The sequence below is a fragment of the Misgurnus anguillicaudatus genome, chromosome 2 (genome assembly GCF_027580225.2).
Source record: "Misgurnus anguillicaudatus chromosome 2, ASM2758022v2, whole genome shotgun sequence".
NCBI lineage: Eukaryota > Metazoa > Chordata > Actinopteri > Cypriniformes > Cobitidae > Misgurnus > Misgurnus anguillicaudatus.
The window spans coordinates 15,816,195-15,835,609 of record NC_073338.2 but is presented as its reverse complement, the minus strand read 5'-3'; the positions used below and the strand labels follow the sequence as shown (position 1 = coordinate 15,835,609).

Below are 19,415 nucleotides of genomic sequence, written 5' to 3'. Positions count from 1 at the left end.
GAAGTGCGATCCAGTGACGAGCGAAGTGCAGATCTTTCCTTTTTAGAGGCCCGCCCATTAAACACTTTCTTCCTCCATCACTCATTAGTTCTACAGCATTTTAAATTACTATTTTATTTTTTGCGGACAATGCTTTTCAGGAATAAACGGAGGTAAGAAATTTAAGACTTGGGTTAATTAAATTTAAGACCTAGGATGAAAATATGGCAGTTTTTAAGACTTTTTATGGCCTTAAATTTAACTTTCTGGATTTTAGACTTTTTAAGACCCCGTGGGAACCCTGAAGAAAAATACAGTAGTATCGGATCGGCAGGTATCGGAATCGGCCGATACTCAGAATTCGGGTATCGGAATCGGATCGGAGATGGAAAAAGTGGTATCGGTGCGTCCTTAGTAGGAAGGGGGATTGTTAACATGGATATTAAATTGCCAAGTATGACGATATTTCCTGGGGTTGTATAACATGTAGTGAAAAAATCATGTATCTTGGGAATAAAAGCTGGATTTGGTTTGGGGGGCCGGTAAATCAGAGAAATTGTGGCGAAAATGGCGGTTTGCATTTAAAAACAAGGCATTCAAATGAAGAATAGGTAGGCAAGGACAGGAGGGACAACTCAAAGTCTACCCGGTGAAAAACTGCAAGGCCACCACCGCGTCCAGTACTGCGGGCCTTGCTAAGGTAGGCACAGCCAGGGGGACATGCTTCATTGAGACTAGAATAAACCTCAGGTTGTTGCCAGGTTTCAACTAGGCACATAAAGTGTATCAGCTCATTGATGATATGGTCATAAATAAAAGATGCCTTATTGTTGAGGGATTGTGTATTTAAAAATTCAATTTTAACAGGGGGTACTTGGTTGGTGGTAGCAGAATGTCTCATGGGTTCTCCATTGATAACATAAGCATTGAGGATACATCTTTCTCTGACCATATACCTATTGTTTTCAATGTTAAAATATTTAATACATTTTATACAGCTAGAATTGATGGTCCTTACTCTCGCAATATACATGGTGCCTATTTGACAGAGAAAAGGAGTGTTTGTAGTCTCACCCCCTCAACAAAGATATTGGACTTCCTACTTTCAATGATGCAAAATTATGATTTTTACATCATTGAAAGGAAGTGCAACACTGAAATCTGTATTTCTCCTGTCTCAGCGGCAACTGAGGAAATGATGCACGACAATCAGGGCCGGCGTCAAGGGGGGCATTCGCGGGCAGTTCCCCCCCACAAAGTTTTTTATTACTTTAATATATATCAAGAATAATTAAAATAAATTAAACATTGAATGTTTCATGACTTGTAATGTAATCAAATGAGGAAAATATAGATGATATATGTTTTCTTTAATTAAAATAGACCAGTTTCTCTGATTGGATGTATTGCCGCGTCTCACCCGTCTTACGTGACTTGATACTAGCAACGTGTTTTTAGCTGCATTTTATGGATCGTGTAAAATATGGATATTAGAACATTTAGAATGAACCAGCACCGCCTGCTTCATCTTCATGCAAACACAGACTGGCTCAAACTCAGAGATTAGAGGTTGAGGTGGAATTTACAAATCTACAGGACACTGTTTTAAGGAAGTTTAATGTTCTTACACGCCGTCTTCTGCTATTTTAAAGGTAAGTTAGCGTTGTTTTAAATTACGTAAGCTTAAATGTGAAGTGTGGCTATAGACCGTTAACAGCATTACGACGTGATTATGGTAAAGCGGCTTTTTTAAAGCTAGGACGCGGTGTGCGCTGCGCTATGAAACCTATTCATTTCAATGGCTTGCGTCGAGCCAAGCGCGAGCGCAGCGGAGCTCAGCTTGCGCTCACGCCGCGGTCGAAGTTCAATAGTTTTGCGCATAGTTTGTGGTCTTTTGCACTTTATACGGGAAATGAGCTGACAGTCTGTACTAGTTGTATGAGTGTGTGCTTGCTGTATTTGTTGTTTTAATGTCTTGTTTTTGCAAGTTATTGTTGCTATTGCGTGCCCCCCGTTGGAAGCCGAGTGCCCCCCTGTTAGTTATGGTCTGGCGCCGGCTCTGACGACAATTCAAAAACATGACTGGGGTTCTAACTATACAAAGCTTAATGCAAATGGGTGAAGTGTCCCTTTAAGCTCAGATGCCCTAATTTTAAATCTCAGCAGTGGCTTGATGATTCTACCCGCCATCTCAGGCAGGTATGTCAAAGAGCTGAGCATAAGTGGAAAACAGATCACCTCTCAGTCTCATTAGAAATATACAGAACCTCCCTGGCAAATTTTCATACTGCAGCTAAAAAATCCAGGGCTAAGTATTTTTCTGACATTATTAGCAAACATTCCCAGCGCCCCAAAGTTTTATTCAACACAATACATTTAATAAAATTAATTTGTCAACCCACGTGTCTCTTCTGAGGTCGAAGCATCTACAAATAGCTGTGAAGAGTTCTTGAAAATTTTCACTAAGAAAATTGAACACATTAGAACACAGTTCATTCCTGTTGTAGCTGACAAACCACTATATTCTAATGCTAGAGCAACTTTTGATAAATTTCAAGCAGCATCTTACAATGAACTATGGGACATTGTAAAGCAAATGAAACCAGCAACAGCTCCACATGATCCTATCCCTGCACAGATTATCAGGGATGCTTTTGACACTATTGGTCCCTCTATGCAATTTATTTTTAACTCCTTACCACTGGCACCGTTCCCATATGTTTCAAGCATGCGTTTGTCCAGCCTATGCTAAAGAAATATAACCTGGATGAAAAAAAGGATTTATTATCTGCCAATTTCTAAATTGCCATTTCTATTAAAATTTTTAGAAAAGGTGGTTTTAACACAGTTGCTTCCCTATCTCAACTCAATAGAGATTCTAGAGCCATTTCAATCTGGGTTCAAAGCCCGTCATATCACTGAGACAGCCCTGTTAAAGGTGACAAATTACCTGTTGCTCACTCTTGACTCAGGTGACTACGCCATTCTGGGCCCATATGTATAAAACATCTCAGAAATGCTCTTAATATAGTCTTAAGCTATGACTTAAGTGTCAAAAAATTCTTAGTAAGGAGTAGGACCAGTCTGAGAATAGGAGACATTTATAAAAAAAAGCTGAGAGCAACCTTTAGTAAAGTGTAAGACTCATTCTTAATTGCCGATTTAAGTGCTGCAAACTGAGGACTACAATGATTTCAACCTAAAATGGCCCTAAACCTCTGAATCAGCCAATAGAAAGCCGGCAATGTTATAAAGTCACAGCAGCATGTGACACCATACATTCATGAATCATGAAGATATTACAATTATATTAGTATTTAAATATTGTAATTTAAATTTGCTTCAAGAAATGTTTAACAATATTACAAATAAGTACATGCGTTTATTTTACATGATTTTGCACCATTTTGATTAAGTTTCAATATGTTAATGAAATAGACAAACAAACGTAATGCTATTTAAAAAATTAAGATGATGAATCACATCATTTGATTTCACTCAAAAGCTGCTTATAAAGAAAAGACTAAAGTTTGCAAACACTTAAAAAATAAAAAATACTTTGATGATCAAGCCTAAACAAGATGATCTAGTTAAGTTGGATTTCTCCACTTAAACGCCATTGTAATTTTTGTCATCTTTGTCAATTTCACCTTTTGCTTGCCCATTGCTAACATTGCTAACTTTATGTTTATTTACCTATCTGTAAAACCAAAAGCGGCTCTACTTAAAAAACTTACTTCAATTGGTTACACCTAATATTTAAACATTTTTAACTTTAATTATTTCACTTAAACTGAGAAAATTTAAGTTGAAAAAAACATAAAATTTTTAGGCATTACCAATAATTTTTTTAAGTTCATCCAACTTTGTTACTTGTATATTATTTTTAATTATTTTACTAATTTTATATACCATTTAAGTAGGCTGTCTTTTTACATTGTGTGGCTATAAAAAATCTTGGTACTGTTCAAGCACATTTCGCTAATATACATCTTATCCATTTTGTACCCTATACTCTTAACATTTCATAATGTTTTATTATTTCCTATCGAATGTCTATATACTAACATGTATTTACTGTAAATGCAACGAGATATTTGTCAAGGTGCTACAGAAATACATTTGAATTAATGCAATTCTAACACATTTTTTGTTGTAAAGTGCATGATCTCCACCTCTCTGCTGCCCTCTTGTTACTCTTAACTAGGTTAAGAGACCTCTCCAGCTCTCTTAAATAATTTAGGAGCTGAGACCTAAGCCGTTTCTCAATGTCAAGGAAGGATCCTCGGAAGCCAGAATTTCGAGGATGCTACGTCATCGACATCCATCGAAGACTGTTCCAATGTCGAGGATCCTCGGAATTTCAGCCAAGGACTGAGTCCTTCGTTCAAGAAATATCCCATATACATGGTATACTACTAGAGCGTCTTGAACAATGGGCTGGATTACGTGTTGGTATTACGTGGATAAAGACAGGCAGGAGATACCCATATGACAACTCGTTTCAACGATTCAGAGTCGACCTACTTTAGAATCCAATAACGTTATTAATCGTGCACTTTTTGGTTCAAATACTTTTGCACATTGTTTACATTGATGGACAGCACATGACACACTGCAATACAGGTCAGTTTCGATTTTGGATCTGTGTGGCTCTTTAACTTAATTAAAACTCTAACAAGCTGATGAACTGAATCAGGTGTTCCATATGAGGAGACATCTAAAACATTTTTGGAAGGGGGGCCAAGGACTGGAGCTGTTAATGGGGCCATGTCACAAGACTTTAAAGGGCGTGTTGCAGGTTAAACTTTTCAACGAATTTGTGTAATTTGCTTGGTGATAATAAACATTTAAACTGTTATTCATTGTATTTTATGTTGTTGAGTATCACAAAACAGAATATAATATGAAAAAGTACAGCAATTTGCAATGATTCTCCTTTCCCCAACAACGCACTGTATGATGTCACGCTGGGGAGAGAATTTACCAAAGCCGCCTTGAGAGCATTAAGAGTGACTAGAGAGACGATTAAAGTACAGTTCTGATAGCGCAGATTATAGATAAATACATAGATATAGATAGATAGACAGACAGACAGACAGACAGACAAACAGACAGGCTATAGAGAGATAGGCAGACAGCCAGATAGCATAACGTTTGTGTAGAAAGTAAACAAAAATTAACATACTCGTGCATGCTGGCTTGAGGGGTACCATGATCCTGCCTGAAATGGGTGTAACTTTATGCGATCTTCAGCACAAACGGATTTAGGCAGCATGTCAAATCCTGGAAGCTGAGTGAGGCACGTCACATCTGTTCGCGGGGTCGACTAGCGACCAAAACACACTCAGTTCCTTACAGCCAGTAGCAGAGTGACAATCGGGAGAGTCTGGACTTTCTCGGTAAGCCGATCTGATAATAGTTATACATTTCGAGTTATATTAGCAACACCGTCTGGCGGCGTGATGTGCGGCAGGTTCCCGCAGCCCACTGGTCAAACTGTGCAGCCTCTCTGATCAACAAAGTATATAAAAGTGCTCAACCTGTTCGGCAGGTCCAACCATGTACAGGATTTATAAAAATACGGTGATCAATGAGCGGTTCCTCCTCAAATAGCATAGCCTGTCGTGATGTAAAAAGCTGCCGAACGGCTGTTTATTACAGTATGTATGCGGTCGGATCCTAGTGTGCTGCAGCTGCTGACTGCTGCTTCTGCGTATAAAATGATGATTAGCATGGTAACTTTGCAGTATACCACATTATATATTTCCTACTATGTAAATATGATTTCCATATTATATACGCAAGTATTAAACGGCAATAAATGTCTCATCTATCTCTATGGCTCTGGCTTTCTCCACTTCAGATTGGGCCAGCATGGAACCCGCGCACAAACCAACTTGGGGCCCATATTTCAAGCCCATATGGTGCCTACTAGGGATGTCCCGATCAGGTTTTTTTGCCCTCGAGTCTGAGTCAGAGTCATTTGATTTTGAGTATCTGCCGATACAGAGTCCCGGTCCGATACTTCTATAATGCATAAAAAAAGAATAAAGAAGAGCGAAAAAACAGATCCAGGATGTTCCTTATGGCATGCCGCACACATTGCTGTTTCTGTGTGGAGTCAAAAGAGTCTAACTCTGTGCCAGCGCATAACTACAGATGTGTTAAAAAATAATGAGAATATATATAGTATATGTACAGGGGTTAAATTGGGATTTGTTTTGTGTGGAGGCTCTGTTAGAAGGGAGGGTTTGAGGGGTAACATGTTTAATCCTGATAACAGCAAAGCCACTGGTGTGTTTCAATAACATTTTGTACCTATGATATGATTTTAAGTTTCATTTTTAAAGCTGTGCCACATGTTGACCCAAACGTTAAAACCTGAACCTTAAATTATGCACATCTATGAGTCTGACACCCTATATGCATTTGTTGCACATGTCATTATGCACAATTGATCAAACTTTGAAGGAAGTTATAAGAATCAGCCTCCTTGACTAATTCTAGGCATGAGATAGGCTGTATGTCTTATAAATTAGCCATAGAGATTCCCTGAGCTGGTCAGCATTTAGCTAAAAAATACCTATAGTTAGGTCGTAATTAATTTGTATAATCAAAATACATAATTTTTTTAAACTATACAGTAAGTTGTATCCAGTTCCCTTTCAATACGGTTCACTTCGCATTGCGTCAGTTAGCTCACGCTATGGGGGAAACTCCTGTTACTCCGCGATTAAAGCCTATTGGTTAACGTCTGTACAAAGTACAGACCAATGACGTTTGAACCCGCGCGCGGGATGCACACGTCCTTATATACGCGCGGGTCAAGCGTCAAGAGCTCATTATTTTTCTCCTTCAGCGCGAACCTCTCGCTGCTCCGAAGAAGAAGCCTTAACTCGCCGTCGACAAAAGCCCTGTAGCGGAGTCCAGGCCTAGCGTCTTCCCCTGTTGTTTTCCGTCTGAGAACCGAAGATAGCAGAATACAGGTCTAGCGTTTTCCCCTGCCGCTTTCCGGCCAAGAACCATAGATAGCCTTCGCTTGCTGTGGTACGAGCCCTGTGCAGCGGACACATGCCTGACGAGGTCTCCCCTGCGGCCGCAAGTTCAATATTTTTAATATAAGGCTATAAGCTAAAAGGGCAGGCGCTGTTGTAATAGCGTCCAGCACAGCGGCTTGAGTGAGCCCCTCTGCTATGAATGTCCCCCGAGCGCGTCACCGGCCTGGCACCTCCCACGCCGGGACCGTGCTTATATGCTTCGGTTGTCCTATCCATGTTTCGTGCTCCCCCTGCTGTTCCTCTCTATGAGACTATGGATGGATGCATAGACAAGCACACACGGACTAACCCCCCTGTGTTCTGTCACAATGCAACCATTCATGCTTTACACTCACAGAGTCCTCGCTTCTCTCACATTCTGTGGCGAGATCTCTGGCACATTCATATGAATCCCCCGAGTGCATCGGGTGATACCGTTCATACGACGCATGGCTGTTCTATCTGTGTTGCTGCTCCCCTCTGCCGTTCCTCTCTTGTTGAGATGAACAAGCGGGGGAGCCATAGAACTAGATAGATGCATACGACAAGCAAACACGGGCGGGTCTGCCCCTGTTCCCTGTCATAGCACAGCCACTCGTGCTATACGCTCGCGGAGTCCCTCACTCCTTTCCCCGCAGTGGTGAGGTCTCTTAGCGGCTTCTTAGAGTTAGCACACGGTCTTACGGCTCGCTGCCTCAAAATGCAGCTGTCTAGTGTTCAACGATTACAGAGCTTCATGCCCCTCCCCTCCTGGAGCGGTGCGATCTCATTCGTCTGCTCGATAGGGCGGATACGCCGCTATTGGAGCACCAAGAACACTCATTATAAGAGCTTAATCGGCCTGAGTCTGTCTCACTCCGGTAGAGCTCACTATTCGTCTAGAGAGATCTTCATGCCCCTCCCCTCCTAGAGCGGCACAATCTCATTCGTCTGCTCGATAAGGCAGACATGCCTCTATTGGACCGCTAAAAACACTTATTATAGAGCTTAACCGGCCTGAGTCTGTCTCACTTCGGGAGAGCTCACTATTCGTCTGCCCGGTCATTTCTCTCTGGTTTAGACGGAATCAGAGGCAGAACAAATTTGTTTATAATATACTGAGGCCCGAATACCTCAATTTATTCAGTCCCGTCCCATATAAGTGCGCTGAATATTGGTACATTCTTATATACCCGGTTTTTCTGCCCTTTTAATAAATGGCAAAACCGTAGGTCTCACGGCAGACTTCCTCTCTGTGATGGGTCCAGTCTGACATTAAACCACCTAGACATACTGCTCTGCTCCGTGAGCCGTTCTGATCACCGTCACTACTGAGGCTCGTGCACCTGGATGGCCGAGCTCTGGTCTTCGCAGCACAGCTGCGTCGACAGAGAACGAACTGTCTGGGAGAAGAGGGGTTAAGTCGCGCCTCGGCTGGACTGCCTTGAAATGTTTTCTATGTGCTGTTTATCCAAAACACACTGTGTTTGCATCGCTTTATAAGCTATGTTCAATCAGAGTGATACGCATCTCGTGCTTAAACTACCAAGATGCAGACATATTAACCCGTTACGATGGGCGTGCGGAGATTGCATCCGTGGGACACAACCTACATTACGTGCCTTATGACACGTTGACACGAGTTGCTAGGACCCCTTTTGCGAGGCGTCCTTATGCAAAGTCTGATCTCTTCTGTCTAGTGACAGCGAAAAGTCTAACTCCCCGCGAATTGTGGGTGGAACACTTTTCTCCTCACTACAGCGGCTGGTGCACGGCGGCTTTTTCCCCCTGCGTATATCTATGTGGCGGTGATAACAGCAAACCACGCTTTTACGACCGACCATTCACTTTATTCATAAGCCTGTCATTTCTCAGATGCGGATGGTGCCCGAGGCACAGCGCTCTGGAACTGTCCAAGGTCCTGTATGACAGATACGTCTGACGTACATCAGACGATCAGCTGTTTATCTGCGTCACAGATCACTCACTAGCGCACCTGTCAATACAGGTTATTTATGGATCGTTGACGTTATCACCTCCCGTGACGATGCTCACTCGTGGCTAGTCTACTCCATGTATGGATTAGCTCCTCGGGCATGGTCTTAGAGGTTTCTCATTTGACATTTGTGACACGGCCGGCTGGTCCCCGCCGTCCACGTTGTCAGTTTACAGCTTCTACATCCCTGCTTCGCGCACTACTGAGGTTTGTTGCATTAAAGGTGCGCCCGTAAGCTCACCTGTATGCACAATATGGTTTTTAATTATATGCGTCCACCGTGCGCTTAGAGAAGCTCACATATGCACGCTATAACATTTCGGTATACACTAAAGATGCACTTGGAAAAGCTCACCTGTATACACGGCTGTGTTATGCTTTGTGACACATACATTGTTGTTCATCTGTGTACGTTCACGGTGCGTTGGGTGCCCACCGTTACGTTCATCAATCATATCTGTACACATTCACGGCGCGTTCTGTGCACTGATTTATCTATACGCATTCACGGTGCACTGAAGGGTTCACCTGTGTGCGCACAATTTATTATCAGAACACATGACGGCGCGCTCGAGAATCTTGCCGGCCTGTGCATTATAACACTCTGATTCATCTATTTGCATTCACGATGTACTCAAGTGTTCACCTGTGCCCGTGCAATTTATAGTCAATACACATTTACGGTAGGGGTGACCCCGAATAGTCGAAGATTCGATGCATCGATAGGAGAAGCCTGATTCGACTACCAATCTCACAGTCGAATCGTCGCAGATGTGTTATGAAATGAGGATCATTCAATTTTGGCCGTTTATGGGTGCACACATTATCTGATTTCACATATAACAGCTTTCTCACAATATATTAATATACAGCATATTATGATAATGCTGCAAATAATATGTGAAGTAACAACTTTCAATAAATATTTTTAAAATGCGTTAATAAATCCAACATCCCCTGTGACCGGGCTACACGGAGGTTTCTTCGTTAATAAACCATTGCCTCTTTGTTTCTACATTTAAAAGACAAAGCTGGCAATTATATTATGGCTATACTTTTCTATTCTTTTAATATTTTTTTTATTTTATTTACACTCTAAAAACAAACGGTGCTATATAGCACCAAAAGTGGTTCTTTGCTCGTAATCATAGAAGAACCGTTTTTAGTGCCATATAGCACCGGTGAAGCACCAGTGAAGCACCTGTGTAGAACCATATAGTGCTATTTAGAACCAGATGTGGTGCTATATGGCCCCTATATGGTTCTACACAGGTGCTTCACCGGTGCCACATGGCACCAAAAACGGTTCTTCCATGACCACGAGCAAAGAACCACTCTTGGTGCTATATAGCACCGTTTGCTTTTAGAGTGTATAAATCACTCTGGGTTATCTGATTCAGTATCTTGCTGTATTGTGCTATGTTATGTGTTATGTGGTAAGCGCGTCAACATTTTATATGGTGCTTACACTTTTGCTTTAAAGCTGTGAATATGCCGGGTATAGGGCCACACGCAGTGTCTCTCCGGTAAGGCACTTTAGTACGTTGTGTATGCACGGCGTGATGGGATTACGTTCCCCCATAGGGTCAGCAACTGACGCAATGCGAAGTGAACCGTATTGAAAGGGAACGCTTAGGTTACTCACGTAACCCCGGTTCCCTGAAACCACGTGATCGGGACATCCCTAGTGCCTACATTGGCCCAACCAAGCAATAGGCTTGTTTGAGATAAGCAAATTCTGTGCAGAATCAATCACTGGCTAACGCTGCAAGATTCATGCAGGTAAGAAAATTGTCAGAGTTATATCTGACTTGCGCTGATGTCACGCTGACGTGTGGCAAAAAACGCTTGCGATGGCGAGGCGTGCTCGTCGGATTCTGCAGTCGGGCACAGTTGCTCTCCACCGACTGCATTGACGAAAGAACACGATGGGAAAATACTTGCTGACGACACAGCTTAATGCTCATTGGTAGGGTTGGTAACTTTCTGAAATGGAAATAAGAAAAGGGGGGGGTGTTATGGTGCCTGGGTTCGGTGACATGACCCCACGGAAGAGAATTTTGAAAAAAATAACCCCTGAAATGAAGACTTCTGGTAAAAATAGTGGAAACTAATTCATAAATTTAGATAGGCCTAAATATATTTTATACAACTTCTTAGGCCTAAATATTTAATGAATAGCAAAGTATGCCTAATAAGTATACAAGACTGAACCACATAGATGTAAAATATAAAGGCTATCATGATCATTTTGCTCAAGTTTATAATACGCCCTCTTCAAAGACCCCACCCCTTTTTAACCCTTGAGCTATCTAAATCCATAATTATTTAATAAGAAACCCATCAGAAATGATTGACACATTATGAGACGGGAAGGAGCGGGACACAGGAACAGAGGGAGAGCACTGGAGAGATATATATGAAGAGTTTCGTTGCAAAACGAGATAACCACCGCTTTTTTATATGTTCAGAAATCTTGTTTATTGGTTGTGCATTCCAATTCATTTCAATGCAACTGCAGTTGGTTTGTTTTGATTTAAACCTTCATAAGGTAAAAAAAATACAGCTAAGAAGCACCATAAAACAAAACAATAACATGATAACGTAATAATAAACATGTTTTGAGAAAAATGTTAAAAAATGGATTTATCTCGTTTTGCAACGAAACTCTTCATATGTTCATTGTTAGGCTAAACCTGTACTATCTCTTTTAATATAATTACTGTCTTATCAACTATATTTGAGTTTTAAAAATCCACATAATTACATACCATATGAGCCTCTGGAGACGACTGACGGACAATGAACCTTGACATTTCTCCATCCTGTGCCCGCAGCCTCTCGCTCCTCTTGTGATTATCTCCTCATGCGTGCTGCTTAATTTCACACACTCCGCCGTGACAAACAGAAAAAAACGCCCAACACAGTTGGGCTTGTATTCATTGTGCCTCACGCATTCCAGCCACGGCCCACGGGTAGTCATTTTCCCATTCAACTCTATATTTTTGTGCTCGTTTCTTTTTCGCCGGCTGCTCGGATGCAGTCATTTTTACATTTCCCGCTGTTGTCACTTGTTGTCATCGTTGCTATGATACGTGACATCACAATGACTGAAACGACCAATTAAAAGGGCATTCCCTGATGGGGCTGCAAGATGTTAAAAACGCTACGCTGATCATAGACAAACAGAGGGAGAAATTACTGCACCGTCAGGGTTTTCTTATACAAATGACGCGGTCTTCTTTCGTGGCTGACATATTAGAAGCTATGTGTCTGTCATGTATTTGCACTGAATTAATTTTCATAAAATACGGAACAAACTGCGTTCCGTATCAGTTCAATACGGAACAAGAATTTTATGTGTCAAATACGGGACGATTCCGTATTATACGGAACAGCTGGACACCCTACTCATTGGGGTTGTCAGGGGATGTCAGCTGATGACTTCTTAATTCTAAAAACTCCACTTTCTGTAGTAGTTTTTATATTTTTTAAAACTTGTCGATTTATGATTTATAATGAATTCCTTTAAACTTTTGCATTGGTGTTGAATTATTTGTACTGTGAGCTGTTAATATTTTACACAAAAAACAAATTTGTATTACCACTAGACTTAGATTACATCTCAACATTTACTAAGTAGCCTTTTCCAGTAGTTCACCTTTGTTGATTCTGCTTATAAAAATCTTAATGTAAATGCTTTTGTGGCATTTTAGTTACATCTATTTAATCTGCAACAAAATATGCAAACGCAATTTCTTCCATTGCTAACGTTTGCAGTCCACAACACAACGAGATTCAGGAAGTGTCCGGCTTGCCTGCACTTTTTTCACTCCTCCCCTCACTGCAGCCTCCCACTCTCGCCTATAAATCAGGCGAGGCAAGGCGCATCTCAAACAAGCCTAATGTTGGCTGGGTTGACAGCTTTGTCTTCAGCTCCTTCCTTGTCTGCAAGCTGCAAACCTCGCTGATCAGTCTGTGCAGTCACGCATGAACTCAAACACACCTAATGCTTGGTTGTACCACCTGACTTTTGGGTGGGGCAATCAAATATAGTGTGGAAAATGCATTTAAATGTATTGAAATAATATAATTAATACACCTTTTCAAAACACATTATGGCTGACTCAAAAATATGCATTACGTTTTTGGAAGCTTGTCTTGTCATTGACCCTTAGTGTTTATAAATGACTCAGGCATTAGAAAGGGCTAACACAATGTATTTGATAGTCTCAATCAGTAATACATGAAACTATTTACAAAACATATTTCTGCTTCAATGATCAGTTACGACCCAAACACACACACAAACCAAACAATCAACACTACCTGAAAAATTGGGTCCATGTGGTTTCCTTTCAAGGATTCATCTGTTGGGTTCCTGTAATTTAACAAAACATTAAAAATGTGGGGACATTCAGGAAATTCAAGCATGTAATACACAACAGTTAACAGGTGGATAAATGTGTGTATTTGTAAGTAGTGTAAAGTGTACAGGTCAGAGGTGGAAATAGTAATAAAATATTCTCGGCAATAGACGTCAGTTCCTCTCGTCAATGCTGCTGCATGACCTAAGCTTGGAGCTCTGTAGTTCATCATTTACCATCTAAATCCGTCTAAATCCTATTTTCCTACTATCTTGTTCCTATTCATAACATATTAGTTTATCTCTAGAATACTTTCTTGACATTATTGAATCAACCTGATCTCACAAATTTTTTGCTCGTTTTTACGTGGCATTCTTACGGATCACCGCATTTGTCCGTGGCCCTGCCCTGCATTCTCACGGATTGGTTACTCAACTGTTTTGTCCTATTTTCTTACCATTGTCGCTTCACTTTAGGGTTAGATTTACATAAAAATGACATCCCTACCCAAACCCAACTCTAACCCCAACGTCAGGCGACAATTGTTTAAAGTTTAGAAAATATAAAATACATCAGAAAAATTTTATAAACCAATACTTAAAGTGACATACTAACGGAAACACCAAATCTAACCCTAAATCTAACCCTAAACCCTAAAAAAGTGACAATGGTTACTCTTTTTCCTATTTTCAAACCAATTTGTGAGAATGCCATGGAAAAGAATGCCACGGAAAAATGCGAAGATCTGAGAGAATGCCACGGAAAAATTAGCAAAAAAATCTGTGACAACCCCTGTCCTCACCAAAGCGGGAAGCACAGCGACATCACCCTCACCCCAGGACCCCGCAAGTGACCAAGGCATGCAGCGACCGATTCCCCCATGCAATGCAGCTTCACGGATCACGTTCAGGTGAACAGAGACGCTATCGCCCAGCATGATGGCGAGTAAGACTCCACTTATTATTGTAACCTGCATTTCATGCCACATGTATAGTTTAGCCCTCCTCGTCAGCAAAGAGGGTTTTACATGCACTAAGTTTAAGTAGTAAGGCTGACGGAGAAGGTTCCTAAACTAAAAGTGCGCATCCGAATGCTAGTTGAGGATAGTAAGTTCGCTAATGTTAATGTTACAAACACTGTTCGGATGCGCCTAGTGCTAATGGTAATACACATGGCTCGGGTCCAACTTCAGAGTCAAGGCGGCTGACTAACTGGGTGACTGTCAGGCGGCATAGTCGTATCCAACACCCACCGCATGCTCCTGTGGTTCTATCTAACAGATTCTCCGTCCTCAGCAGCATACCAGCTGAGAAATCTGTTAAAAGTGCCCTGGTTATTGGTGATTCTATTCTCAGGAACGTGAACATTAAGGCACCAGCCACCATGGTTGAATGTATACCGGGAGCCAGAGCGTCTGACATTAGATCCAAACTTAAAGTGTTGACTAATGCTAAATGTAAATTTTCCAAGACTGTTATCCACGTTGGCACGAATGACACCAGAATCCGCCAGTCAGAGATCACCAAAAATAATTTAAAGTCGTGTGTGAAATTGCAAAAAGAATGTCAGACAATGTAATATGCTCTGGTCTAATGATGCACCGAAAATCCGTTCGAAAGACTTATCACCGAAACAATACGGCTGAAATTTTGTGATGACGCAAACAGAAACCGTGACCTGCACGTGCTTGTCTGCAACACCATTTATGCGGTGTGGATGTATTTAACCGCAAGAAGTGAGCAGCTTTCTGTACACACAGAGGCACATGCGGTTGTGTCTGGTCCAGACGTGATCACAGTATGCCCTTCAAAGATCAGAACTAATAAAGCAATGAAAAACAACGTAATGTTTTTATGTGGAGCGACCTGTTATGCTGTGCTGTTTTGGATTCCCCCTCGCTCTGTGTGTGTGTGTGTGTGTGTGTGTGTGTGTGTGTGTGTGTGTGTGTGTGTGTGTGTGTGTGTATGTGTGTGGTGTGTGTATTGTGTGTGGTGTGTTTAAGTGCCCTCAATAGCGCACACACGAGACGAGTTTCAAAAAACAAGGGAAAATAAAATCTTTGTTACTGACAGGGCACATATAAACAACATGACCTCCACAGTATTCTTTTTTTTAAAAAAACATTTGTTTATGTCTTAGCTTACAAATTAGTCAGAAACCAGTCTGTGCTTATTTGGTCTTAAAGAGACAGTAACCTAACCTACTCAATGTTAATCAAACAACCTAAGACAAAGAAAATCACTTCTGTAGCTCTAAAAATAATATATTTAATTTATACAATAATTGTGTTATGATTCATTTAATTTGATTTCTGTACCTAATGCTAATTTCAGACCTTATTAATGTACAACTTTGTTCTTTTTATAAATGTTTGCAATTTCTGCATTATTAGATTTTTCTACCCCTTTTTGCTGATCCGAAAAATAATCTGATCCATGTCTCAAAAACTGTAATGTGATTCGATCCGTCACACCCCTAGTAAAGCTAGTAGGCTACACAGTGATAGCCATAAATGCAATTGTACTAATAATTGGCAAAACCATTTCTTTCGGTTTTGGGCCTTGGTTTTCTCTTTTTCGGTTTTGACCAAGAATTTCCATTTCGGTGCATCCCTACTCTGGTCCCCTCCCCGCCTACACGAAAAATCCTTTCAATTTACTTAATTTTAATGTGTACATCGGTCCCACATGATCCGATTGTGTAAAACCACAACTTAATTTTCCTCAATTAATTTTTACGAGTCAGACCAAAACATTTTATTTATATTGGACTACTTAAAATAATTATGTTGATTCAAAGTAATATTTCTCATTACTAGAACACATTTATTTTGTAATGTTTAAATAATTTTATCATGTCAAGAGTACTAGATTTTCATCTGTAATTCCAACATGATTTCTTAATGCTTATATTATGGGATTATGTAATTCTAAAGCAATTTCATTATGTCTCTGGTCACTCAAAAAAATTATTCATTGGATTAACTCAATAAAATTGTGGGCAGGATTTCCATCCAATATGAATGTGTACCCCTAACTCATAAAAAAACTGCTTCACACAACAAAAATATATTAAGTTAGTCCAACTCAATTTAAAGTAAATGGCAATACTCAATTAGTTGCCTCAACTCAATTTAGTGTAGTCTGAATAACTCAATTTAGCATAGTTTGAGTAACACAATGTAGTGTATCTGAATAACTCAATTCTGTTATTTTATATAAAACGTTTTTATCATACTAATTAGTATAAGCACATGTTAGCATGCTAATAATAATAACACATGATACTTTGGATGAGCATGTGAGAAGAGACTGATCTCCAAACAGGCATTAACACAGTTAATGCTCATTAAGAGATTTATGTCACATCCACAACCTAACCACAAGCGCCACTCTTCTGCACGATGGTAACCAAACAATTTGAAAAAATATAACACAAAAGCTTCTAAATCAATAAGATAAACGGACATTAAACACTATTAAGTCTTTCTCTTTACCTAAAAATGCATAAAATAACACTTAATTAAAAAAATTACTCTCCAAAAGCAGTTGCATGCAAAGCATGCTGGAAAGTTCTTTTTCCAGAACCCAAACTCAAACTAATTAACAAATTGTGTTAACGCAATTAAAAAGAAATCAATAAATTATAGTACATATTCTTTTTGTGTGAGACTAATTAAATATATATACTTTTTGCTCTTAATGAGGTATTTTTAATTAATTGAACAAAATTTTAATGTGTCATTTCTAAGAAGGGCTTGAATCATTTTTTTGAGTAAGAATAATCACCCATAATTGTCCAAATGTTATTTCTTTTTTAAATACATTTGTACATAAAAGTTTTGTACAAAAGTTTAGTGATATTAAGGCAAACCACAAAACTGCTTTCAGATCATCAATTCATTTAAATCACTACACATTAAGTGTAACACGCATTCATTGATTAACAGTCAATAACTATTACAACAATCAGGACATGCAGTACATACATAAAGGGGCAGTTTCCCAGACAGGTTGTAGACTAATCCAGGAATAGGCCCTAGTTATATTAAGATATTTTTACAAAAAAGTTTACAAAGAAACAAACCTTACAAAAACAACACTGGAGTACATCTTGAGACAAAACAATGTCACTGATATAGATGTCAAGATATGTCAGTGCAATATGTTTTCAAACTAAGGCATTGCAAAGGTCTGGGAATAGGAAAAGTATGGAGTGAATTTTGTGCCATATTTAAACAAACAAATCCAGCATGTTGCAAACAAACTCAATCCGCTTTGCAAAGAGAAACTCGACTTGCAAACAAACAGAAAATGCTTTGCAAGACCATGATTTTCTCACAAATGTGAACATGATTTTCTCACAAATGTGAACATGATTTTCTCACAAATGTGAACATGATTTTCTCACAAATGTGAACATGATTTTCTCATAAATGTGAACATGATTTTCTCACAAATGTGAACATGATTTTCTCACAAATGTGAACATGATTTTCTCACAAATGTGAACATGATTTTCTCACAAATGTGAACATGATTTTCTCACAAATGTGAACATGATTTTCTCACAAATGTGAACATGATTTTCTCACAAATGTGTGCAATCCAAAACAGCAGATAGCACTTTTTCGATTTTTTTCAGACATTTTCAACTAATCTCCCTAAAAAGCCCAAGACATATTTCATTTGTTGGGATTCATTCTGTTGGACTCATTGAATTTATTGAAAGTGTTAATAATACTAAGGGTGGGTTGCACCAACAAGGATTAGGCCTAAATCTGGTTTAAATCAAAGCTTATTTAATAATTCTGTTGCACCAAACTTTAAACCTGTTTAAAAATAATCAGGTTTTCATTTAAACTGCCATTTTGATCCAAGTTAAAATTTTATAGTAAACCTAGATTATCCTTAATCCTGTTGCTCCATTACTTTAAACTCTGTTTTAAATCTCAGTGAGGGATTAACTTTAAACTTGCATATTAGGAGGTTTAAATATGTTTTTTTTTTACAATTAAATGTCTGGCTAAATGATTAGAAACACATACTGCGAGCGTGGTGGAGCTACTCAAAGATGCGTTTATTATAACGTCTCAACAAAGTGTGTTTGGCAGCTCAAAAAGATTATTAACAGCACAGCTGACAGCGATGCTCGTATGTGCTTCTCCTCTGTCACGCGTGCTCCAGTCAGACGAAGGACAGTCAATGAATGGACACACGGTGGCGCTTCATGACAAATGTGTCGACACATCTTGTTCATTATATCACAATATCTAAGCTTTGCGATAATTCCTGTCACAAAAATGTCCTGATCTGTTAATCAATACAATTGTTTTAAAAGATTGTCAAATGTTTTTATTTGAATCAGACCTTTAGATTAGCCTACCGGTGAATGTAGGTGATTTATAATACAAAAATTACATTACCTTTGCTTGCATAAACTGTTTATTTCCTTTTTGAATGACAACGTCAACATTATTGCTTTTTAATTACACCGGAATATTCAAAATGGCAGACAAAATCAATCGCAGATGAAGGGTTTAATACAGTTTAAAGTTTTAATCTAAGATTTGTTTATTCTGTGTTTAAATTTAAGTGGTGCAACACAACAAAAGTCAACAATGGCACAACAAGAAGTGTGTTTTTGGATGTAAGGAGAAGACATCCAGCCTTATGGAAACAATGGATATAGTTTATTATCCGGATTAGCAGCGGAGTTTTGCGTGTTTGTTGATGCGGTGGATTTTCAGAACCGGGTCATGACGAGTTACACGTGGTAAGTAAGACTTCTGTCTTATGTTGGAAATAGGCGCGTGTATATTATATAAATGACACGAACATGTAGTGAATCATACGTTATAAGTGTTGTATAGTGTTGCATGACTCGTACTCGCTCCTCCCGTGTTATAACTCCTCCTTCTTCATTTTTTCGTACGTTATCGGAAAGATTCGGAAAAGCTAATCTTTCTTTTATAAATCTGATTAAACTAAAGACTCTTCAGAGATATAAAGGATGTCATACTACTCTATAGGTACTCCAGATTGATATCAGAAA

At 39.5% G+C, this 19,415-nt stretch overlaps 1 protein-coding gene across 1 annotated transcript in view; it reads right to left on the bottom strand.

Moving 5' to 3' along the window:
- LOC129446172 (NLR family CARD domain-containing protein 3) overlaps nt 1-13,376 on the bottom strand; it is a 93,283-nt gene extending 79,907 nt beyond the window's left edge. Inside the window, exon 1 of the mRNA XM_073871531.1 lies at nt 13,324-13,376. Coding sequence (XP_073727632.1) covers nt 13,324-13,341 — 18 coding nt within the window. The 5' untranslated portion in view covers nt 13,342-13,376. The remainder of the gene's footprint in view (nt 1-13,323) is intronic.
- Nucleotides 13,377-19,415: the final 6,039 nt, after the last annotated feature.